This window comes from Coffea arabica, chromosome 7c (assembly GCF_036785885.1).
Source record: "Coffea arabica cultivar ET-39 chromosome 7c, Coffea Arabica ET-39 HiFi, whole genome shotgun sequence".
NCBI classification, from domain to species: domain Eukaryota; kingdom Viridiplantae; phylum Streptophyta; class Magnoliopsida; order Gentianales; family Rubiaceae; genus Coffea; species Coffea arabica.
Window position 1 is genome coordinate 6,462,993 of NC_092322.1, and position 24,377 is coordinate 6,487,369.

The window sequence follows — 24,377 nt, forward strand, 5'->3', positions numbered from 1 at the left end:
TATACATATGTATTAGGCTCCCAAGTCTTTTTCAGGTCTACAGTTGGATATATATATATATATATATATAGGCTGGATATATGTGTGTGTATATATAAATTGGCTGGACTATATAAATGCTTGCAAGCCCTAGGAGCGAACCCATCTCAAGTGTTCCCAAAATAGAGAAAAGGCAGCCGAGAAGGGAGAGAACAAATATTCAAGTGCTATTCTTTTACTGGAGAACTAACAGATAAGATGCCGGATTACGAAGGCAACGGTGGAGATGATCTAGAGAACTACGGTGGCTCTTCTCCTCAACCCCGTATTAACAGTCACGGAGGTGCCGATGATTTTAGCGACTCCAGATCTCAAGTACTTTCGAATTCTTATGCAAATTGATCTTTTTCTTTTTGTTTCTGATTTGTATATACGAAGGCATAGAATCGAGCGAACTGCTTGTGTTTATCGTAATTGTTTTTATTATATGTTTTTTAATTGCAGTTGTTCACTTGAAATTGCGACTAGTTATGTATTTAATTCAGCAATTGGCTGCCCTGAGAATCGTTTTTGTTGTGATTAATCCAATTTTTTGCAGAAATATGGGTTTGCTGATGTCTTTTTGAATGCATGTTGTATTATATACTTATTACTCAAATTAACTGGGGGTTTTACGTTTTTGATGTTTCAGTTGAGGAATTATTAAAAAAAAATTCATCATAGACAATTGTATTGAGAGGTTTACTCGATGGTGCGGGTTATTTAATTGGCAACATTTTTCTCTATCTGGAAATAAGTATTTCCTCTGTTCACCTCATTTAATGGCTTTACTGCCTTTTGTTTTGCTAATGTGCTGATGCATTTCTTATATCTCTAGCAGCATTCTCGTGATGGTGATAATAGAGAAAGAGGGTCTTCTAGAAGCAGGGACAGGGATAGGGAGAGGGAGAGGGGGAGAGACAGGGATAGGGACAGGGACCGTGAAGGTGAACGAAGCAGAGATAAGGACAGGGACAGGGATAGGGACAGGGAACGTGATAGGGATAAGGATCGGGATCGTCACCATCGGGACCGAGATCGCCACCGGGATCGAAGTGAGAGAAGAGAGAGGGAGGAGAGGACTCGAGACAGAGATGATGATGGTGATTACCATCGGAGTCGGGAGTATGATAGGTGAGAAAAGTCATTTGCTGTTGAAATTATTATATGTAGATCTTAATTCTGTACAATTCTGTCTTGAATATACTTGTTTGCTAACTTTTTAAACTGAGGAAGTTCTTTAAACTCACTCATCATTTGTTTGTTCAAGACGAAGAGATTATGACAGAGATAGAGAAGAGAGGCAGAGGCATAGGTCCAGATCTCGAGAGGGGAGGGCAGAACACCGATCAAGGTCACGGTCTCGATCACGCTCCAAAAGGTAGGTTCCAGGGGATTTCTTCTTGTTTGTAATATGTCCTTTTATGGAGAGCCTATAAATTTTATAATATGTCTGTTGGTCTGTAATGAAGATTTTTGTTGTGGAAACTAAATCACCATATTTAATCACTCTATAGATATAAGATCTGAGATAATGAGAGTAAATGACACAAGGAACAGATAACATTTGTTATAAGTGTGGTGCTATCCTTTTGCTCTTTGCTGTCAGAGAATAGTGTTGTAGTTGGACTTTGAAGCTGTGAAGTGAAATTTTTAGGATGGTGTTATGTTTGTGTCCCAGAAACTGTTCATTTAGTTAGCTGATCCTTTTACATATACATTTTGCTTTACGTGCAATAATTTGATTCTCATGGTTTTAAATAGTTGCAGGGTTGGAAAGGAATGTTGTGGCACAAATTGGGTTGTATTACAACCCTTTTTGTAGCTTATTTATTTCTAATTTGACTGAAACTGTAATAGAGTATGTGCTGGAAAATTCCCAAACTAGCTTGTGCAATGGTTTGATGAACCTCTTTTCTGCTAATCCCTGACGGGAACTTAGCAAAGTCTATAAGGGTAATTTTTTTTTTGGGTTAATCTGATTAGTGTATAGATTGATGTTAACCGCTTTGTCCTGTTTCTTTTTCTGTTTCTTTGGTATTAATGAAGCATCTTTACAGTAAAAGGATCAGTGGCTTTGACATGGCACCTCCAACTAATCCCTTGATGCCTGGTGCTACCTCTCTCCCAGGTATATGTTCTGTGGGTTAGTTTTCTATTTAATTTTGATAACTTTTTTTTCTCTGTCTTTGCCATAGTGTGGAAAAGTTCGTACAAAATTCATGCTTTCATTTTGGTAAGCGTCCCTTGTTCTTTAATCTGTAACTGCATTGGTATAATGCTTGGGCCCTAGTTCCGCTGTTCAGTATTTATTTTTCTTATTGCTTATACTTGGTGAAAATTTTCTGAGACTGAGAGGATTTTTGGTTTTTTGTTGTGTTTGGTGTTTGTTTGTTTGTTTTGTATGTCTTGGTCTTAATATCTAAGAAGGCAATATTGGGCTACTAGCCCCACTGTGCTGACACTGGGCGTGAGCCGACTTCTGTAGCTTTTATTACAAGGAAGAAACAATCAGGTCTTCTTCATCTTCAACCAGGATATGCATGTTTGGTAGTTTCATAGATATTTTACCCAGAACATGAATATTTGTATCCATTTTAGTTATTATTTCAATTATAGGAAGAAGAATTTGATTTAACTTAATTAGGAGTATAGTTAAGATCATTTGCTGGATATACAAACTTAAAATTCTTAGGAAGATGGCTTTCTGTTTTATTTTCTGAGATGTAATTCTTTTAGCCTTTACAGGTCAGGTAACTGGTACTGCTCCTGCTGTTCCTGGAGTCTTTCCCAACATGTTTTCATTGCCAACTGGACAGGTACTTATCTGCCTTCTATATGTAATGTTTTTAATGCAGTTTACCATTTTTTTTACCTTGATTTTATTTTTGTACTCCTGGCAGCTTGGAGCTCTACCTGTTATGCCAGTTCAGGCTATGACTCAACAGGTTGGTATATGTTCTTGAAACCTTCCCCCCTTCCCCACCCCCGGTTTTTCTCTCTCCTACTTTGCTTTCTACTTATCAAGTTTTATCTTGGTTCTCTGCTTTTCTATGTTGTCTGAATGTTTTTTTATTAGGCCACTAGACATGCTCGACGAGTGTATGTTGGTGGACTTCCTCCAACAGCTAATGAACAGGTAGTACTCCCATTCCTCGACTTAATTTGGAACAGTTCGTTTTCAGAAGTTTATTTGACCTGTTGAATGTGTCACATATTCTACACTTACTGATGATGATCATTTTTTGAATGTTTACTTTTGAATTATTCAGTCTGTTGCGACATTCTTCAGTCATGTGATGTCGGCAATTGGAGGAAACACTGCTGGTCCAGGTTAGTTTATGTATCTTGCCTTTCTTATCAGAGTTCATGGCTTGTAAGTTTCAGAATTTAAGAGTATTCCTGGTCTAACTTTCAGGGGATGCTGTTGTAAATGTTTATATTAACCATGAGAAGAAATTTGCTTTTGTGGAGATGAGGTCAGTTGAAGAGGCTAGTAATGCCATGGCATTGGATGGCATTATTTTTGAGGTAAGTAAACATTTTAAATCTTTTCCAAAAGTTTCCTTTCCATCATTTTATCTATTTGGTTTCCCATTATTCTAAATCTTTGAGCAGATAGTACTTTACTTGCAATTTGTGCATATATTTCTACAAGTCTTTACTCGTTTGTACTTGAATAAACCTCCCAGGGAGCACCGGTTAAGGTGAGAAGGCCCAGTGACTACAATCCCTCATTAGCTGCTACTCTTGGTCCTAGCCAGCCCAATCCAAACCTGAACCTTGCTGCTGTTGGACTGACCCCTGGTTCTGCTGGTGGGCTTGAGGGCCCTGACCGTATTTTCGTGGGTGGTCTTCCCTATTATTTCACGGAAGGGCAGATCAGAGAGCTGCTAGAGTCTTTTGGGCCCCTTCGTGGTTTTGATCTGGTGAAAGACAGAGAGACTGGAAATTCCAAGGGCTATGCATTTTGTGTTTACCAGGATTTATCAGTGACTGATATTGCTTGTGCAGCACTTAATGGGATCAAGATGGGTGATAAAACCCTCACTGTTAGGCGTGCAAACCAGGGAGTTACACAACCTAAACCTGAGCAAGAAAGTGTTTTATTGCATGCACAGCAACAGATAGCTTTACAGGTAAAACTTTTTGTTTGCTTTCTTATTCATGAGTGACTGTTTAAAATCATCTTAATAGTTGAAAGACTTGAAAGTCTTTCTTTTTGAGGAACACAATTGGGATTATACTTCTTATGGCTGATTACAAGTGTGCATCGGGCACACACTTGCAGAAACTCATGCTACAACCTGGGACACTGGCCACAAAGGTTTTATGCCTGACACAAGTGGTCAGTGCAGACGAGCTAAGAGATGATGAGGACTATGCAGATATATTGGAAGACATGAGATTGGAATGTGGGAAATTTGGTATGTGCCTGAACCTTAAGCTCAATTGCTTTTTTCTTCTACATCATTTTTTTTGGGAAGGGGGGTTGGTGCTGTTCTTGGGTATAGATACTTTTTGTGTTATACCTCTGTTTTGCAGTCCTTTTCTAGTACTACATTCTGCTTATCTGAAACGTTGATATGCTGAGAGGGGATTTTATTCTCTATCCCTTGCATTGGAATTTTTGGTTTGCCCCTTTCTCGTTTATAGACTTGATACTAATTTTCTTTTTTAAATTTACTTTCGCAGGTACTTTGGTGAACCTGGTTATCCCACGGCCAAGTCCCACTGGTGATCCAACACCAGGTGTTGGAAAGGTTAGTTGGAGCTGCATGCATCTCTTACATACAATTGTGGATTCATGTTAGATCGAGTCAATTTGAAATTGGGCTCTTTTTTTCCCCCTTTTCAGTCGTAATGAAACATTCCCTTTTTGTGGTAGGTGTTTTTGGAGTATGCTGATGTCGAGAGTGCCAACAAAGCTCGTCAAGGATTGCATGGAAGAAGATTTGGTGGGAATCAAGTAGTTGCTGTGTTTTATCCAGAGAATAGGTTCTCTCAAGGTGATTATGATGGTTAAGCGGTGGCCGCTACTGGTTTTGAAGTTACCTTAGAGATGCTTGAGTACCGTTATAGGCTTGATGCGTGCTATCCCATAACTCGTACAAAATTAGGAAGTGATACAGATATATTATTTTGGTTTAAGCTTAGTACTCAGATTTATCTCTTGGATTTTAGGGTTGCATTTGTACTTGGATTTTTGGAATGATTATCGAACTTCGCTTTTGAGTCTTGAGTGTCACCTTGAGTCTTCGATTTGGAATGTCGAGTTAGGTTTAAATTTTAATTATGGGTTTCTGCGACAGTAACTGAAATCACACAAGATTAGGTTCTTCCAAACGGCCAATGTCGGTCGCTTTATTGGTAGGTTGCCTGCGGAGAAACGTTTTTGGTTATAGAACAGATAGCTGGGATAGAACGATTGAAATAACGATTTCAAGATATTGATCCGAGATGCATCTTATCTTAATCTAAATTGGGATTTGGCTGGTTATTGAGACTAGTGGAAAATTATGTTGAGATGCCGATTGAAAAGTCGTAATGTTTAATTGGAAAGGCAACCTGGGATTGAGTTCTGAATAGCTTGAAAAGGAACAAGACGTTACATTCAAAACCCCCTTAAAGTTTAAGAAATTGCACTTATCTCCCCTAGTGTTGTAAAATTAGTCCAAGCAATAACTCTCACATATTGCTTTTTTTTTTTTTTTTGAAGGACCCTCACATATTGCTTTACACCATTAAGCACAAAAAAAATTTTTTTTTTAATAAAACAATATAATGATACAGATAAGCAACGGCAAGTTATTATTGTTTTCTCTGTCCAAAACTCATGTCCTTCTATAGAATTAAACCTTCATGCACAGCACAACCAGCAACTCTTTTGCTTAATTCCTGGACTGACCCATGCTGCTAGCCTCCTCTGTTGCCTTCATCGCCCAATTACCCTAAAACTTTCCTTAAATTTTCCTTAAAACTTTCCCTTTATTTACGAAGCCATGCCTTCCCAAAATCATTACTAGTTACGAATCCTCAAAAGATCCATAACAAAACACCTAAAACCCTAGAAGATGTCTTCCCGTCTCGCCCTCCACCACGGCCGCCACCTTTCAACTTCCGCCGCCGCCGCTGCCACCGCAGCCGTCGAAGCAGCAGGGGCTTCTACTGCCACCTCCACAAAGCCGTCTACCATCAGCACTTCCAGAGCCAAATCACAACTCAGATACGTCTACGACCCCGACAAAGCCCTCGAAATCTACTCTTCAGTCTCCCCTAACTATACCTCTCCGCTCTCCTCTCGCTACACCCAAGAGTACACCGTCCGCCGCCTCGCCAAATCCCACAGATTCTCTGACATCGAAAACTTCCTCGAATCTCACAAAAATGACCCCAAAATCACTCAAGAACCATTCCTTTCTTCCCTCATTCGATCCTATGGTCTTGCTGGTATGTTTGATCATGCCCTCAAAACTTTTAATGAAATGGATGATCTGGGTACCCCCAGGTCAACTGTTTCCTTCAATGCTCTCCTTTCTGCTTGCAATTCGTCCAAAAATTTTGGACGAGCCCCTGAGCTGTTCGATGAAGTGCCTCAAAGATATGGGCTTTCGCCGGATAAGTTTTCATATGGGAATCTGATCAAGGCTTATTGTGAAATGGGATCGCCCGAATCAGCGCTGGAAAGGCTGAAGGAAATGGAGGAGAAGGGCATTGAGATTACAGCTGTTACTTTTACTACCATTATGCACTCGTTCTATAAGAAAGGGAAGAATGAAGAGGCGGAGAGAGTGTGGAGTGAGATGGTGAAGAGAGGGTGTCCAATTGACGTCGGGGCATATAACGTAAGGATTATGCATATTCATGGAGAGGATCCTGATAGTGTGAAGGGGCTAATTGAGGAAATCAGTAGTGCAGGGTTGAAGCCGGATACTATTAGTTATAATTATTTGATGACTAGTTATTGCAGGAGTGGGATGATGGATGAGGCCTTCAAGGTTTATGAGGATTTAGAGGGGAATGGGTGCAAACCAAATGCCGCAACTTTTAGGACGTTGATATTCTATTTGTGTAAGAGGCAGAGGTTTGAGACTGGGTACAAGGTGTTCAAAGAGAGTGTGGCGGTGCATAAGATTCCAGACTTTAATACCTTGAAGCATTTGTTAGAAGGATTGGTGAAGAGGTCAAAGTTCAAGGAAGCGAAAGGGATGATTAGGACAGTAAAGAAGAAGTTCCCTCCTAATGTTGTGAAGGCATGGGAAAGGCTTCAGAAGGAACTTGGTTTGGTTAGCGCCGAAGCTAATGAGGTTGATTTGGAAGAGACATAAAAGGAGGAGGAGAGTGTTTCTGGAAAATTTGGTTCCCATAGGCTCAAAAAGAATTCCACTTGCATCTTGCCAAGTGTGTGGCGAGGTTGAATTTCAGTTGTCCTGAAGCTGGAAGTCAGCATGTCTTGCTGCTTAATTGCAAACTTGATTCTGAAAGCTGACTAGGAAAAGTCCCTTGTGGAGTTTTGATAGACCTCTTATAGATGTCCAAATTAAATGCTACTTCACTTCTTAAGTTGGTTTATCTTCATTGGCACGAATTTGTTGTCTTTCGATATTTGTTTCCCTGTTTTTGAAGTGCTTACTGACTGCCTAACTAGATGTCCATATGGAACGTGGCCCCTAAATGGTTTCTTGCTACTTCCGAACTGAATTGATGTAGTAGTCATGGTTAATTTTTGGTAGTCTTGTTTAACTAAATATATAGTTACTAAAGATACTCAATCAGGTGGTAACCTAGACCGAAATGAAAATTTGTTGCTGAATGCATCTGCTGCATTTTTTGAAGTTCATATGCATTTCATCTCAAGGATTTTCGAGGTTAAACTTTAAAGTGCGCTTGATGGTGTTGTCTATACTATTGCATTCTGCTGCATTGAGCAACAGATGAACGATAAACTGGATCTATAGTCTCTGTACTGCTGTAGTACTTGAGATTAGTGTCTGATAATTTCTCTTCATCTTAACGCTTGCAGCTATCTATTTCCCTTGGTCACCTCTATTCATCCAAAAAAAATGCTGATTGAGGATGCTTGGCACGCACCGTTACGTCTTGACGTGCTTGTCTGTGCTCTCTGTTTGCTTCAAAATTACTCTTATTAGCATATTTTACCATCCTTTGAAGATATCAGCTGTTGTCTGGAACCTGTACCTATATGTATCTGGAGTGTCCCCGGTGATGATAGGTTATGACGTCCTTGCTTATTTTATCCTTGTGAAGATCACTGATGAGCCTAACTTCAAGCGTTGGAAGTATTTTTAGCTACTAGGGCTTTTGTTTGGTTGGTAAAAATGAGGGACATGGCAGTACCTTTGGACCGTGGAAAATGGTGGCTTGTTGGTAGGCATTAGACAAGCTAGCCACATCTGTGAAATTGCTGAATAGCTAATGACTAGCAAAGAGCTTATCCAGTAAATGTCTCCTAATTTGGGAAAAAAAATTTTACGTCACATCTTTTGTTTTGCCACAATAAAGGAAAACGAAAAACCGAAAAAAAAGAGGAAGAAGAAGATGCTCGACTGAAGAATCAGAGCAGAAACGGGCGCTTGTTGAAGAGGATAGCCTCGAGAGGCCGATGGAATTGAAACATGATATTATATACACAAATCATGTACATGTATAAAATAAAAATTATTCAACATTTTGAGACATTGAGACACAACATAAGCAACACAGTCTGACTGAGGTAAAATGAATTTTGCGCCTATAAATAGAAGTAAGGGCCCACTGGAAGCACCAAAAAAAAAAAATTTTTTTTTAAACTTAATTTATTTTTTTTTCCTGAGTAATATATGTATATATTGATGTACAGGTATGTGTAGAGTGTACTTTAGTATTTTGGGTTAGGGAAAATAGACAATTTCATCTCTGAACTTTTTTATTAGTGTTGATTTAGTCCCTAACTTTTATTCCTAGTCAATTTGATATGTGAACTTATTTTGCATTTCCAGTTAATGACTCATGTGGCGGCTTCACCACCTAAAACTAATTTGGCTTTTAATTGATCAATTAAAGAAGGGTGTTTTAGAAACATCACTTACGAGGTTATAAAAAATTAAGTAAATTGTGTAAAAAATCACAATATCAAACTTTAAAAAAGTTTTATCTAATGATTTTTTACACGATTTAAAAGTTTTATTTGGTGATTTTGTTATACCATTTACTTGTTTTATTACATTCTCGTGATAATACTCCTGTTTAATTAGTCAATTAGGAGTCAAATCAATTTGAGGTAGTGGTGCCACCGCGAAGGCACTTAATTAGAACTGCAAGATAAGTTCAAATATCAAATTAGTCAGAAATAAAAGTCAAGGACTAAATCAACACTAATAAAAAATTTAGGGACGAAATTGGGCATTTTTCCTTTGGTTAAGCAGTCCTCCTACACTTTATGTATCAATCAAAAGAGTCGAAGCCTGTAGGCGGTGGTTAGTTATACAAATGCAGGGTGTTATCATTCAACGGAAACGGACTGTCCAGTTTACCACAACAATAGTATCAAACTGAACGAAGCTAGAGCGTATCAGAGGCGGCACAGAGGTTAAAGGCGATGACAACTCGAATTGCTCCTGGTGTCGGAGCTAACCTCCTCGGCCAACACTCCGCCGAGCGCAACCAAGACGCAACTGCCTATGTCGGCAACCTTGACCCTCAAGTACTCTCTTCCCCCTCCACCCCCCCCCCCCAAACCTCTCTCCCTGGCTCATCTATTCTCTTCAGCTTCTAAGCACAAACTTCACTTCTTTATTTCGGTTTCTCTGAACCCCGTATCCCTCTTTTCGTTTTCTTCTGTCCTTTGCTTTCCTGTCTTTGTTTAGTTCTCAGAGGATTCTTATTAGTTGTTAGCAACATCGTTTAGGTTTTTAAACTGTCCTCTGGGTTTAATTGTTCTTTTGTAAGTTAGGGTTTTGTGTTAATTAGCTGGCAAGGCAAAGACAAATGCCTTCGTTGATTTTTTTTTTTTTTTTTTGAAAATGTGGATAAACAAATTTCTCAGCTTTCAAGTTGGTGGGTGTTCAGAAACGTCACACTTGTGTCATTTGATGGATGTATGCTAATGATATGTCGTGGTCCTGATCAAGTTTAATGAGTTCAGAGGGTGCTAATTGCTTCATCTCTGGCCTTTTTGTTCATTACAAGAATCTAGATATCTCGTCAGGCTAAGTTTGCTTCTCTATCCAATCCAATCACGCGATTTTTGTGGAGCACCAAACACTGCCTTGAGAACGAACACGGGTTCAGTATTCCTTGCTGCAATTTGTTATATAGGGAATCATATGAGAAGCATGCTCCACTTTTTTGATGGATTAGATTATTTGGTATTGCGTATAATGACTGTGCTTGGAGCTTGCAAATGGTATGCCAATGAAATCGGAAGACATGTTTGTTGTGCTACTTGCTCAAATTATGCTAAGTTTCTTGATGGATTTTGAGTCATAAACCAGCATGATGTATGGTAAATGTTTGTGTTCTGCATTGCCCATTTGTTGTGTGAATATTGAACTGTTTGATTGACAGTCAATTTTTGCTTTCGAGGTTGTCTTGTCAGATGCATTTTCCAAAATAGATAGTCTATTTTTAACAATTCCGGATTACAAGTCTCTCATTTTCTGAGGATTTAACAAGGCATTTCTTGGTGTTTTGTGTATCCCTTGGCTGTCCCAATTGTTGCTTAGACACAGAGGTTGATGGAGCTAATACTCAATTACATCTTGTTCTTTTCTTTTTTCCATCTTTTGTAGGTTTCAGAAGAATTATTATGGGAATTGTTTGTCCAAGCTGGGCCAGTTGGTTAGTTTTTGGTTTTCTTATTACCTATCAATATATGCACTTGCACCCATATATATCCTTATTGCTGCAACAAATCTTGTTTTTCTGCAACTCGCAGTACAAAAGCCTATGTTTTTCCAACTTAATTTCATTTCAAAAATTTCAAGATCTTCAATATATTGCCGTTTGGTTTTGCATTTGTTGCTCAGAAAATTTTTGTTTATTACAGTCAATGTGTATGTGCCCAAGGATAGAGTGACAAATTCACATCAAGGCTATGGCTTCGTAGAATTCCGAAGTGAAGAAGATGCTGACTATGTGAGTAATGGATTAGTTGTTCACTTGGCTGTAGCAGACTTATATTCTGTGTGCTTACATCTATTTTTCACCTGCATCTTCAAGCATCATTATGGTTCCTTAATTGCTCTCTTTTTGCCTTTGATATGGGTTGGCTAATTATTTCTGGTTCTTCAGTATTACTAACCGTGTTTTGAAGTGATTGCAAGTTCTTCAGTTCTGATTCTGCTTGTTTTGATCTCCCCCAATACCTTTGCAGGCTATAAAGGTTCTCAATATGATTAAACTGTATGGGAAACCAATACGAGTTAATAAGGTATAAATTCAAGCTTAATATTTTGTTTTGACATTCTTATTAGCTTAAGGCTAGAAATTTTTTAACTTCATGTTAAATTCTTTAATATTTGAAGTTCTTGTATTCTTTTGCCTGTGCATTCTTAGGCATCACAAGATAAGAAGAGTGTGGATGTCGGTGCAAATCTTTTTATCGGGAATCTTGATCCTGTAAGAAACTTGACCTTTTGATTAATTCTTAGGTATAATCTGCTTGCCTAATATCAGTAAAATTTTATTCTGTGTACATGCACTTCAGCCTGCACACTTGCATTAGGGTGAATTCTTGCTGTAACGTCTTATGGTAGTTCTGCAGATCTTCCAGTGCTTTTGTACCGCCTGTATACACTTGCAATAACTTCCATGTTTGTGCAGGATGTTGATGAGAAACTTCTCTATGATACTTTCAGTGCATTTGGAGTCATTGTTACCAATCCAAAGGTAACGCCTTTACTCTTATGCTTTGTATGAGGTTTTACCCTAGGCATAAGCAGCTAATCTTTAAGAGGCTGACTTCATTTTATTGATTTAGTTCATTTCTTTGTATGTCATTGTTTGTCTTTGTTGGAACTTCCAATGTTCAAGTTTTGGAATAATCAAATATTCGAAATGTTTCTGTGATGCGTATTTAGAAAATATTGATATGAACAACAACAAATATGCACCTTATATTATAAGTTGTCAAAGGAGAGAACTTTGGATGGTATGCTGATTATTTGAGGGATTAATAGCCTATGGTTGTAAGATTATGAAAGTCTAACTGGATCTGACATTACTTGACAACCATATATGAGTCAAATATAGCCAGATGTACTTTGGGAGCCAAGTCATCCAAATAGCCATGGAGGAGTTACAAAAGCTAGGATACTCATATTTGTTCTAGTGGGACCAATTCTTGCTTGTCACAAAGCTTCTTACTTTAATTTACAACCATCTCCTTTTTTTTTCTCTTTTACCTCCCTCTTGTCTGGGGGCTTTTTAGCTCTACTTGCATCATTTGTGCTGTTAAAGTACTTCCGAGCAAAGTAGGGCTACAAATCTAAGGCTGTCGATGAGGATTTGAATCGAGAACAAATGTTTCTTTTGGCTAAAACTATTTCATGCTGTTGTTGTTTGCCCGAGGATATACTGTTTTAGGAATCACAGGCCTTATCTACTTCTCATGGTTGATAGGGATTTTTCTGGCACTGTTAAATTGAACACATTTAGGAATTATGTGTTTATTGCTGTTAAATTATGGACCATAGTGTGACATGTTTAGTCTTGAATCCCATTTCCTCTAAGGTATGATGTTTGCTGTTATTGCAGATAATGAGAGATCCCGAGACAGGGAACTCACGGGGCTTTGGCTTTATTAGTTATGATTCTTTTGAGGCATCTGATGCAGCCATTGAGGTACTTTCTTTAACTGAAAGTTGGGGCTTCATCTCCAATTGCCTGAAGTTTTTAAAGGAGGACATCAGAATCTCATTCTGTTCATATGTGGATCCAAATGAAAATATTCATAATTAGATTACATCAAGTCTATCTTCCAGGAATATAAGTTTTTCCTTTTGTCTGGTTGGTGTCTGGAGCCCCCTTGATTTTCATTTAATATGGTTTTCAATGCTGTTGTAACCTTTTTGAGCGGTTTTAGTAATAATAAATTTTAGATACTTTTTACCTTCAGGTTCCTATAATTGGGAATATCCATAATGCTGATGCCTAGTGACTGAATTTTTTTAGTCTGAAAATTGTTGTTATTATTGTGGATATATCAATACTCTTTTGCTTATGCTGCCTCAGTTTTTATTTAGCTGCATTAGTGGTGATTTGGTGGAGTTGACAAATAGCATCACATCCTTGCAATCGAGGATGTGTTGCTGTTTGGAAGTTCAAGATTTTTTATATAGTGTCATGGATAAATTTTGTCGGGACAATTAGTTTATGAAGCTAATTGTGAGCATTTCAATAATGATTTACCTGAAAGGCAATGAACGGCCAATATCTGTGCAACCGTCAAATTACAGTGTCTTATGCGTACAAGAAAGACACAAAGGGCGAGCGTCATGGTACCCCTGCAGGTGAGATTCTTTCTTTCTTTCATTTTCTTTTTGTGGTGATAGAATATATCAGAGATGGAAAGATTAAGTGCTATGCTTTCTGGGAATTTAAAGTTGGTGCTTGTGTGGTTGGAATTAAGAATTTAATTCTTTTATCACGATTGATGTATTGTGAGTCGTATATTACACTGCTGTTCAAAGTAATGGTTTTCGAGGCTGTCCATTAAGTTGAGCTTGGATGGTGTCATATCCATATGCTTGTAAGTCGGATGTAGAGGTGTTAAAATGGGTGACTTGGGCGGGTTTGGGTTGGGTAAAATGTGTAATGGGTTTAAGTGAGTCAACTCATTTATACCCATTTAATTAGATGGGTATAAATGGGTAAGTCAAAAAATGAATTGGGTAACCCAATTACCCATTTATAACTCATTTATTTTAACTTTTTGCAAACTCATTTAAATTCATTTTTGCAAACTAAGTTATCAATTTATACCACTCTTTGTACCCATCATTAGTTTTAAATATTTACTTATAATGTTCAATAAACTTAATTACCAATTTTTTTCATTTATACTCTATGTCACAAAATTACCTATTATTTAATAATTGAATAATACGAATATAAAAATTTGAATTAAGTACTATAAAAATTAATATAAAACTTAATCCAAAAATTTTGAACCCCTAACATTTTTTTTCATATATAAATTTAAAATTTCATTTTATAAAAATAAGAAAATAGGCTAAAATTTATCATAAATTGGTAATGCTAAAAAATGAGCAAGTTAACAAACTAAGAAAAAATAAAATAATAAGATAAAACCAACAAATAATAATAATAATAATAATAATAATAATAATAATAATGTTAACATCATGACAAAATGAAAAATTTGAAAAAAAAAAGGTAGGGGAAAAGAAGAGACTTGGGGGGAAGAGAATTTAAATGGGTTAATTGGGTTTGATGGGTTATCCAATAATACCCATTTATTAAATGGGTATTATTGGGTAACCCATTTATACCCATATACAAAAATTTAAGATACCCATACTCATCTATTCATGGGCGGGTATGGGTAAATCTAGTTAAGTGGGTTGATTTGCCACCTCTAGTCGGATGGTAGCGAACAATTTTAGTTTGGGTAAAGGCTATGCTGTTTCTACTAATTCCAATTCAAGGAATGATAGTATACCTTGCATGGTTGGAATTAGGAATTTAGTTAATTTTTTCATAATTGATGGATTGTGTCTTCAATTACACTGATCAAAGTAATGGTTTTGAGGCTGTCCAATAATATTAACTTGAATGTTGTCATCGCCATATGCAAGTTATAAAATGTCCAACCATGGTTGGATGTGCTTCGGTGTAGTTTGTCTTCTGGTATTTTAAATGCAGTATTAAAATTCTGCCCATGCTATGCAGAAAGAGTACTGGCTGCTAGTAATCCAAATGTGCAGAAAAGCAGACCACACACCATGTTTGCAAGCGGACCTCCTACACTTCAAAATGTTGCTCAAGCAAGTGCTAACATTGCTGCTCCTGTCCCTCCACGGCCTTTTGCTAATGGGAATGTTCCTCCAACATCCATTCCACCATTCCGACCACCACCTCCACAGGCTTCCATGTTCCCGCCAATGCCATTGCCTCCACCACAATCATGGCAGGGTCAACAACCACCAGGTCAAACTGCCTTACCTCCACCTCCAATGCAGCAGTTCAGGAGCATGCCGCCTCCACCTCCACAAATTGCTCCAGCTTTACCAAGGCCTCCACCACCACCAGTAGGCATGGTGACTGCTCCAAATGTGTGGCGGCCACCACCACCTCCTCAGCAGTTAGGTGGTGGGCCCCCATCTATGCCACCACATCTGCCACCCCCTCCTCCGGGCAATTTTCCCCCACCTCCCCCTCCTTCATAGAAGCTGAAAGTAGATCAACATTATGCCTTGCCACTTAACTTTAAAACTTGTGTGTTTCTGTTATAGATAGCGTAGCAATTTGGTTCCTGTTTAGCATTCAAAAAATATGGCTGATGGTTATTAACAATTTTGCTCTCTTGGGTTGAGATCTGATGATGTTTTCTACTGGCACTGAATTGAAGGGTGAATGTGAATCCGTCATTCTCATTTGGATATCTCAGAAGAAGTAAGCAGGTTAAAAATCTTTAATGTTGCAATCTCTAAACAGATTTTCGTAGCTTAGTGCTGTGTTGTATGACTTGCTAAATGCTCCAGAGTCTCCGAATGTAGTGGCTGCACGGTCAAGACTATTGATATAACAACTAAATGAAAGATAAATTTCTGTATCTGTTAATCTTTGAACATCGAATTTCTACTAACTACGGATGCATTCCTTGGGCGGCGCTCCGTAAACTTGCAAGGCATAATTTAATAGTTTGTAATTGAACTAGTTCTTGCAGCACGAGAATCGAATCAGCTCTTCTCCTGCGACGTGTTTTCGAAGTGGTGATGGTCTTGTTTTCGATGGATGTCTTACGTTAGCAATAGCTAAACACCGATATCAGACTAAAACACAGCGATGTCAACCCACGAGATTTCAATCCAATGCGAACTTGTCTTTGTTTTGGCTAGAGTTTCATGGCTGCCCCAACCCACGAGATCCTCCTAGATGGATATAATTTGCTACACTAAGCATATCATCAATTGGAGTTTTTGCTTCTTTTTTTTTTTTTTTTTAGCAAAGTATTTTAATTAAATGGAGCCTTCAGTTTTAAAGGTGATGTATGATTTTCTTTTTATTTTTTATATTTTGTTTTCTTCATTCCGATTTTTTGATGTAGTTTTTTTTCCCAACATATAGAGATAGTAATCAAGTAAGATGCAAATAAACGAAGAAAGAAGAAATAGAACCTGACTCTAAGGTTGTATGCCTGTGCCTCGTAGCAAGGGTTTAATGACGAGTTGGGGATTCTGAAACCTGGAGAGCCGCAGTCCACAGGAAATGGAATAAGGTTGCGTCAGTTGATTTGGCTTTCTCTTATATTTGGGCAGCCAATGAATTTGTTTGGACAACAAAAATTTGGAATAAAAATTTCAGATTTTGTTTTGCTTGCATCATACACACAATTCTGTTATGGAATTTCTGAGCCTTGTACGGACAGGTTAACCTTTTCGTAACAATGGTATCAGAGCCAGGCAACGAACCCAACATCCCAGGTTCGAATCTCGTAGAGGCTCTGCCTCCTTGAAGGGGGAGTCCCAAAATTACCAGGCCGTCGAGGGCGTCGGCCTCTAAGGAGGGACGTTTGTTATGGAATTTCTGGGCCTTGTACGGACAGGTTAACTTTTTCGTAACAAATTTCCAATCACCTTTTTATCTCACATACATCACATCACAAAAAGTGCTACACTAACTGGATCAAATAAATTCTTATCCAAACAAACTCAATGATATTTCCTGTCCAAATTTGGTCTAATCGAACAAACAACAATGGAAAATGTGATGTTCCTGGCACAGTGCTTTTATTCTAGGGAGCAACTTGTCTCTGCAAATCATGATTATTCCTGGAAAAAAAAATGCTTTATTACAGACGTGTACTCTACATACAATTGTTTACTCGAGTAAAGTACTAAAATTCTACTCCCCTAATATTTCCTTGTGTTGAAGATTCATTGCCACGTCTACTGGATACAACCATGGTTAGCAATATCGGCCGATTCCAATACAACTCGGCCGAGTTGTAATCGGAATAGAAGGGATCGATATGATATCGATTCATGAATTGCGAATAATATCATATGTACAGCGACTTGTTCTGACTCCACCGATATTGATCGATTCGAATATGTGATACATGGTATCGATCGATATATCCGAGTTGATTCGGATATTTTTTTTAGATTGTACCTTTTTTTATATTTTCTAATTTAGTAATTTTTGAAAATTTTTATGTGCTACAATGTGCGTATCACCCGATCTTCAACTGATATGCCACCACGACGGATGTGAAACAACCGTGACTGCGACCCACGACAGGCGAACCATGCTTGTACCTGTGTTTGGGCAGGAGGTCCAGTCAGTTACATACGAGAGTTCTGTTGGTATCTGGTGTGCAGAAACTAGTGAATTTAAATTTATGTGTCGATGGCTCATTATTGCAACTGGAGAGAATGCAGTACCGGCTATTCCTGATATTGCTGGATTGGGAGATTTTCGAGGCAGATTATTGCATTCAAGCAATTACACAAATGGAGCTGAGTTCAAAGGGAGTAAAATTTTGGTCGTTGGTTGTGGAAATTCAGGCATGGAGGTTAGTTTGGATCTATGCAATAGAGGTGCTCAAGTTTCTCTCGTTGTCAGAGACAAGGTAACTCATCTTCATCTAATGCCATAATAGCTACAACGTTCTTGGAACTTCACTTCAGGATGTCCAAGTAACTCGATTCATTTCAAGACTACCCATTGTACCCAAGGGAGCATTAATTTTTACTCTCTCAATGAAGTTGCTGAAATGGTTTCCACTTTCCAGTAAGACTAGTGGATATTTCCTCATCCTCTGTTCGGAGCTGATTCTAGGAAACACCAATAGACTTGGCATTGATAGACCAAAGGCAGGTCCATTGGAACTAAAAATAGCCGCTGGGAAAACTCCAGTGTTGGATGTTGGAACAATTGCTTAAGATAAGATCTGGTGAAATCAAGGTAACCTTTTGGCTGTTTATAAAATTGCAGGCTCCATGTCTCATAACGAGCGTTTCCTCCTAAACTTAAGACGACATACCAACTAAGCATGTGTATACTATACTGGGATCTGCTAATGTTCGCTTGGTGGTTGTCTTGAGCTTAAAAAGATGTTCCACCCGGTTTCTGGCTAATGAACTTTTTCTGAATATTTGCCTTACTAATGCATTATATGCATACTTCTACACTCAAGTGGTTCATGATATTCAAAAAATTAGACCTCAAGGTGCAGACTTTGCGGATGGGAAAATGGAGGATTTTGAGTTAATTCCATAGATTTATGGACAGAAGAATTTGAAACATCTAATGATGAAGGGATCCCATTCAATGTAGGCTCAGCATACTTCTGTATACTACATTCTCTTTGTATTTTAGCACATCAAGCATACCTAACCATAGGTAGTAAATGAAATTGCAAGATCTGCTTTTCCTTCTCTCGCAAAGTTAGAAATTTCCAATCCAAGATTGGGAAAGCCTGTCATTATCCTCGTCTTTTGTCTTGTACTAAGCAGCGGACCTAAAGGAACACCACCCCTTTGCCCAGTCAGAGAATTGTGATGCCCTTTGTGACCAGATCCACAAACAACAGGGAAAATAGTCCAGAGTCTCCAGACCTCAAAGAGTCCAGACATTTTTCGTCACTCGAAACAACTTTGTAGGGCTCTTTTCAAATCATAAACCGAACCATTCAGTGACGGGTCTGGTCCCTCCCACTTTCACAGTGCAATCTAATCTGCCGTGAATGAAGGGATCATCTTTGCATCCTTCGCTCAAGAAATCCAGTCAACGAAGTTGTTCAAATTCAAAAAAATTTCTCCAGACCTGAATGAAAAATATGGACAGCAATGTCATTGCATTGCAGCTGTGCTTGTCATATTCCATGTATCTCATCTATACCATCGATCATTGGAAGGAATACCAGAAGATTCTTTATCGTCAAAAAGTTTGGCATTCCACTCTGTCTATCATGCCACAAGAAGTTTGGCATTCCACTCAAGTCATGCCACAATTGTAAAGACAGCCATTTTTTGAAAGACTTTCCGACTTCCTGCTTTGTGTTGCTATGGCGGTATATGGAAAGGCAAAACTTAAAACTTCTGATACAGATCAAGTATAAGAATGAGCTGAAACAGTAGCCAATTGTATGGACTATCTATATGCTGCCCAGGCTGTTCAAACAAAAATTTTACAGATCGAAATTCAGGGTGCTTTCGGCACTTAATGTTGGGATTTTCGACTCCTCAGCCAAGTTCACAGCTGCAGATATCTGACAACATAATCAGAGGGAAAAGAAAAGCAATCAGATGCTGACACATTAGACACGTTTAATTACACTTAGGAACAATACAGTAAAAGCAATAAAGATATTGTGATAGAAGGGAAATCCAAGTTGTCAGGCTAGCACGCGAAATGCAAATTCAGGACTTCAAATGCAAAATCAGGAGAGTCCTTGAGTCAATTGATATGTCCAAAACATAAAATGGGAACTAAAATTGATGACTTGGGAGAAAGAAACCAATCTTATACACTTATCGTTGTCACAAATTTGATCATAGAATATGCTTAAGCAAAAGAAACACAAAATGCAGCTTTGACGAAAAGCCATATCAGGAGTTTTACTTGCATCGTTATATCTTAAGCAGCCTCACAAAGAAACCTGCTCGGATTGAAAATGATCTTCAGTAACAGTAATAATCTGGCCCAGATTTTCTAACTTTAACGTCGAGAAAATCTGAAATGGTCCCGTCTTCAAATCATCTTAACATTCTTATCTCTCGTTCAAAAACAGAAACGACACATTAGATGTTAGCTGTAGAAAATAAATTAAACAGAAAAAAAATTTGCACAGGATTGTCACCGTCTGTCCAACCAGTTTCACTAGTAATAAGTTTCATAATCTGAAACTAAAAGCACCAAAAAGCAGGCAGCAAATAAAGTAATAATGTCTATTTTAATGTCTTTTTTATCAGAAGAAAGTTCTTTTATCTCTACTTAATCAGCTAAGGCTGAAACCGGAAAGACTTTTAGAAGTATTCTGAACCCCAAAAAAAAAAAAAAGGAACCTGTTGACCTTTCAAAGATTTACAAGCATTATCATACAAAGGCCCAAATATTTCGTGAAAGCTTGCAGAAAAAAAGAATATCTGGGAACAATTCAATGATCAAAGCACATATACACAGCTGATGAGGGTACGAGACTGAGAATATGAATTTGAGCGAGTCCCAGTTCAGGCAATATGTGAAAATCTATTCCCGAAATAGTCAGTGTCAAATTGGAACATGAGCTGATACACTTACTCTTAGTCAGAGAGAGCCAAAGATTGCCAGCTAAGTTGTATGCTATCCTAGCAAGCTTCTATTTGAAATTGATTCCACGCATGGCTTGGTAGTTTATAGGTGACCCAAACCCAAGTTCTTTCCTTCTTCTAAAACTAAAAAGGTGGAGCTCAACTAATCTCTAACCAAAATGCCATGTTGGCATCACCAATTCAATTGCTTCTCCAGTTGTACATTAAGCCAGCAAAGGCATTCAAATACAAATTTCAAGTAGGAAATATACTAGTTGTAATACGATTAATTGAATATAAACACTAGATACAAAAGGGTCTACCATACTATACAGTTTAATACCTGATCCAACGATAATGTATTAGGGCTATTATCTACCACTAACTTCATTTGCATGATTCCTAAGTAAAGGCAAACACATGGCAGAAAAGCAGTTTAGAAAGCACATACCGAAGTAGTATAAGTCAAACATAGTTGGCATAAATTTTTCAAATTGACGAAGTACCTGGACTTGGCAACACTGCTAATCATTATACATGGTGACAAAACAAAACCCGAAAAACACAACTCTCCTCGTCTATAAAGCCAAATACATTTTTCACCATGAAAGAATAACATAACACCAGTTCCTTAACCACAAGTTTACTCATTTCCCATCATTACAGCGACGGAAAACTTGAAAACAAAGAACCTGACTAGAAAAATTGAAACTAACACATAAAAGCATGCCAACGACAATTAAACAAGGACAGAAATTTATGCAAATAGAAGTAACATACCTTAAAACTCCCGTTTAAGCTAGAAGTCCTGGTCCAGTCCAATCCCAACACCTTAGTGGAGCTCCGATAGGAAGCTCTAACCACATCATTCCCGTAAATCCTACGGGAAACAGCAAAATCCCACGCATTCTTCCCGAAATCATAGCTGGGCTCCACAGTAGTCAAGCCGTCATGAGTATAACTGTACTTCAACATGCAATCATTATCCGAATGAAAACCATAACAAGCAGAAACCTTGTTAGCCGAGTCTATCAGAAAAGTCCCATCCAATGCCGTCCGATTCTCCCCCTTCCAGTGCGTGTACGTCAAGTTCAACGGCCTCTCCATTACCCTCACCGTATTCATAAATTCAAACCTCACGTCCTTAAACATTATACACACACAATCAAAAAGAGAATTCTTTCGTCATTAAAACAAAGGGAAAAAAAAAAAAGAGCGGAAATTAGAAATCAGTAGTTAGGCTATTGTTAGAGACGTACTTTATTAGGGAAGTTGTAGTCGATGGTGAAGGAGGCTGGCTTCTCAACGGAGAGAGTGAGGCCGTTCAACGAAGGTCCGTTGACGAAGCAGGCGTCGGTGATGGAAGCTTTGAGTTTCACGTCGCCGCCGTCGAGGGTGACAGTGCCGACGGCGCCAGTGACGTCGCTATCGTAGTGTCCATTGAGCGCGGCTTTTATCATTTTCCTTTTTTTTTTCTTTTCCTAATTTTTCTGGGCGGAAATATTTACGGAGGAATTGAGGCGGGCGAGTGGATTTTGCGGGGATCCATTTATGGTTGTTGGGGTTTTTTAGGGGCGGTGGTGGAGGGAACGAGGGAAAGGTTTTTAATATTTTTTTTTTAAAAAAAAAAATCTACACCACAGACTAGAGGCGGATATGGATTCGGTGAGTCCGGATGTCCTTGGACTTTTGTGCTGTTGTTTTCAGTTGAAATGCAATCCCTTTCATCGTCCAATTGAGCTGTGTGGACCAATTGGGCCTTTTGCCTAATTGTTTTATTGGATTGTAAGATCCTCCAGAGTGGGCTTAAAAGGATAGCTGGACAGCACACCGAAGGCTTTATAATGTCAGCTCCGCAACGCAAGACTTATATTTTGCGTGCGAATTGGGATCCAACGTAGCCAGATTGAGGTGGGGAAAGGGCAAAAAAGGTAAATAGAAAGGCGAAAGAAGATTGAGGATACGAGGACTCGACAAATTAGAACTAAGACGAAGAACTACAATATATATGGTTAGGTCCATTGGAGATAACTTCAATCTGTCGTGTGACGCTAAAATTTACACCACATCATGATAATATATCATCTGTCCATTAAATACAGTAGAACTTGTCTTCTCATATAGTGCATTTGGCATCAAGAAAACCAACATGCTGAATTGACAGCACTTATTTTGACTGTTGCCCAAACGAGAACAAAGAAAGACGAAAAAACATGTTTGTTTGTCCTTGTAGTAGAAGCTCATAGTAATCACAGTTCAACATTTTGTCTTGTTTGGGGTACTGATGTTTCTCTTCCTTTTTTCTTTTTTTTTTTTCTCTTTTCTTTCGTGAAGGAACTGATGATGTTCACGACCCAAAGCAAAAAGGAATGGTCACCGGGGGGATCCTCAATCCTCATCCAAAAGTGTTGAATCCCTAATTATTCTTGCCAGGATCGATGCATGACAAAACAATACTGATCCAACGGCCAATTGCGACGAACCCCTCGAGATTGCAGAGACGACGAGCGCTCAATGTGTCTGCTAGCCAGCTGACTCACTACTAGTGTATCAATCAAAGCAATCTAGAGGGAGCTAAAACCGGACTCCCCGGAACCCAGATTGTGAATCCGATAGATAAAAGATCTGGAGCTTGTAAATATGCATACGCTACCCGAAAAGAAAGCAAAACATATGAACAGAAAGCTGTAAATTTTTTTGTTTCTGTAGAAAGCTGAGCTCCGTTTTCAGTCAGTTTCCTAAGAAGAGAAAAAGAATCTCTGATACCTTGCGAGTGTGACACTCACTAAATTTTACCAGTTGGAGCAAACTGGATTCTTGCAAAAACCTGCAGATAGAAAATGTTTACGGTGGTCCAGTGACGGGTACAGTTTTACACCTTAAAAAGGGTAAAAGGTAATAATCCTTGAGTGGCCCATACGGAATCAGCACGCCAATGAGGCGCAATTGTCAAGTGCTAGTAGTGTCTATCCCTCGACTTTTACTGTTGGGTTCAGTCCCACAATGACCACTTGCAGAATTTTTTTTCACCTGAGACTGATACTGATGTAATCCAACAAAGCGTTTGACATGTTTTGCGAAGATGATGAAACTCGGGGAAGCAAGAAGTTCGCCGGTTATGAAAATGCTTTCACGGGCTTCCCTTTCTTGTTTTTGGGATGATAATAAGTGATTTTTACAGGACATTCGACGGGATAAGTTTAGGTACTGGCCTCTTAGGTTACGTCTTTTGGACGGTATGGGATAAACTGAGAGTTGTTCAGTTTCCACTAGGATTTTTTTTGTGTATTTTTGGCTGCTAAACTATCCCGTTCATTTTTAGGCACCTTGGCTTTATCTCCTCGTTTTGTTGTACTTCTGATTGCTTGTATATATGGAGAATTGGAGATATATATTTATATGTATTGGAAACAGAGGTAACTAGTAGTAATTTGTTCAATATAATGCAACAAGGATAATTTATCATCTGCAATGTTTTGTTTGACTGCAGGAAAAAAAAAAAAGCGTTTTTCAAACGAAGCCTTGTGCTTGCTTCTATGTATGTTCTTCTTCATTCATGGGTCTGCATTTTAGCTTTAGCATCTACTTTTAAAGAATAATTAAACTACGTTCCAAAAGTCCAATTGAGGCACGTTATACATTTAGGAAACGTTGAGAACCTGATCATATAAAACAAGTCGAGATCCAACTCTCCCGTTTGAATGTTTGGTTTGCTACAAGTACCTTGATAGTTATTCTTTTTAGAGTGTTTGCACTGAGGGATGACTTTTACAGGAAAGCCTTCAGATACTTTGAGAAAAGAACATATGCTTGCTTATTCCTCAGAGCTAAATCTTCTTTGAATATTCACTATTCATATACTATATTCATTTCCCGAGA

At 38.4% G+C, this 24,377-nt stretch overlaps 4 protein-coding genes and 1 pseudogene across 16 annotated transcripts; 4 read left to right on the forward strand and 1 right to left on the reverse strand.

The window, feature by feature from the left end:
- Positions 1–79: 79 nt before the first annotated feature.
- Positions 80–5,266, forward strand: LOC113700127 (splicing factor U2af large subunit B). 12 transcript variants are annotated; one of them, XM_027220598.2, is made up of 13 exons: positions 80–354; positions 857–1,152; positions 1,289–1,399; positions 2,079–2,149; positions 2,758–2,837; positions 2,922–2,966; positions 3,098–3,157; positions 3,291–3,351; positions 3,437–3,549; positions 3,711–4,157; positions 4,286–4,445; positions 4,714–4,781; positions 4,907–5,266. In XM_027220598.2, exons 1-13 carry the CDS (start codon positions 238–240, stop codon positions 5,042–5,044), a joined length of 1,767 nt encoding a protein of 588 aa, XP_027076399.1. In that variant the 5' UTR covers positions 80–237; the 3' UTR covers positions 5,045–5,266. The 12 variants fall into 12 exon arrangements, with proteins under 12 accessions (XP_027076399.1, XP_027076401.1, XP_027076400.1 ...); XM_027220600.2 differs by having other exon boundaries at positions 81–354; positions 2,767–2,837; XM_027220599.2 differs by having other exon boundaries at positions 81–354; positions 860–1,152.
- A 151-nt stretch (positions 5,267–5,417) lies between these two features.
- On the forward strand, positions 5,418–7,606 carry LOC140010418 (small ribosomal subunit protein mL103 (rPPR7)-like). Its single transcript, XM_072057393.1, has one exon. The coding sequence runs from the start codon at positions 6,093–6,095 to the stop codon at positions 7,344–7,346; it is 1,254 nt and encodes a 417-aa protein (XP_071913494.1). The 5' UTR covers positions 5,418–6,092; the 3' UTR covers positions 7,347–7,606.
- A 1,864-nt stretch (positions 7,607–9,470) lies between these two features.
- Positions 9,471–15,643, forward strand: LOC113699319 (uncharacterized). 2 transcript variants are annotated; one of them, XM_027219604.2, is made up of 9 exons: positions 9,471–9,721; positions 10,809–10,857; positions 11,066–11,154; positions 11,393–11,449; positions 11,575–11,637; positions 11,842–11,907; positions 12,775–12,861; positions 13,436–13,529; positions 14,932–15,643. In XM_027219604.2, the coding sequence occupies exons 1-9, from the start codon at positions 9,617–9,619 to the stop codon at positions 15,426–15,428; spliced, it is 1,107 nt and encodes a 368-aa protein (XP_027075405.1). In that variant the 5' UTR covers positions 9,471–9,616; the 3' UTR covers positions 15,429–15,643. The 2 variants fall into 2 exon arrangements, with proteins under 2 accessions (XP_027075405.1, XP_071913495.1); XM_072057394.1 differs by having other exon boundaries at positions 13,476–13,529.
- Positions 15,644–17,428: 1,785 nt separating this feature from the next.
- LOC113699454 (indole-3-pyruvate monooxygenase YUCCA2-like) lies at positions 17,429–18,315 on the forward strand (annotated as a pseudogene).
- A 967-nt stretch (positions 18,316–19,282) lies between these two features.
- LOC113700169 (outer envelope pore protein 24, chloroplastic) lies at positions 19,283–22,117 on the reverse strand. The gene is made up of 3 exons (XM_027220678.2): positions 21,758–22,117; positions 21,279–21,641; positions 19,283–19,477 (listed from the first exon to the last, which is right to left on the reverse strand). The coding sequence occupies exons 1-3, from the start codon at positions 21,956–21,958 to the stop codon at positions 19,397–19,399; spliced, it is 645 nt and encodes a 214-aa protein (XP_027076479.1). The 5' UTR covers positions 21,959–22,117; the 3' UTR covers positions 19,283–19,396.
- Between the last annotated feature and the right edge of the window lie 2,260 nt (positions 22,118–24,377).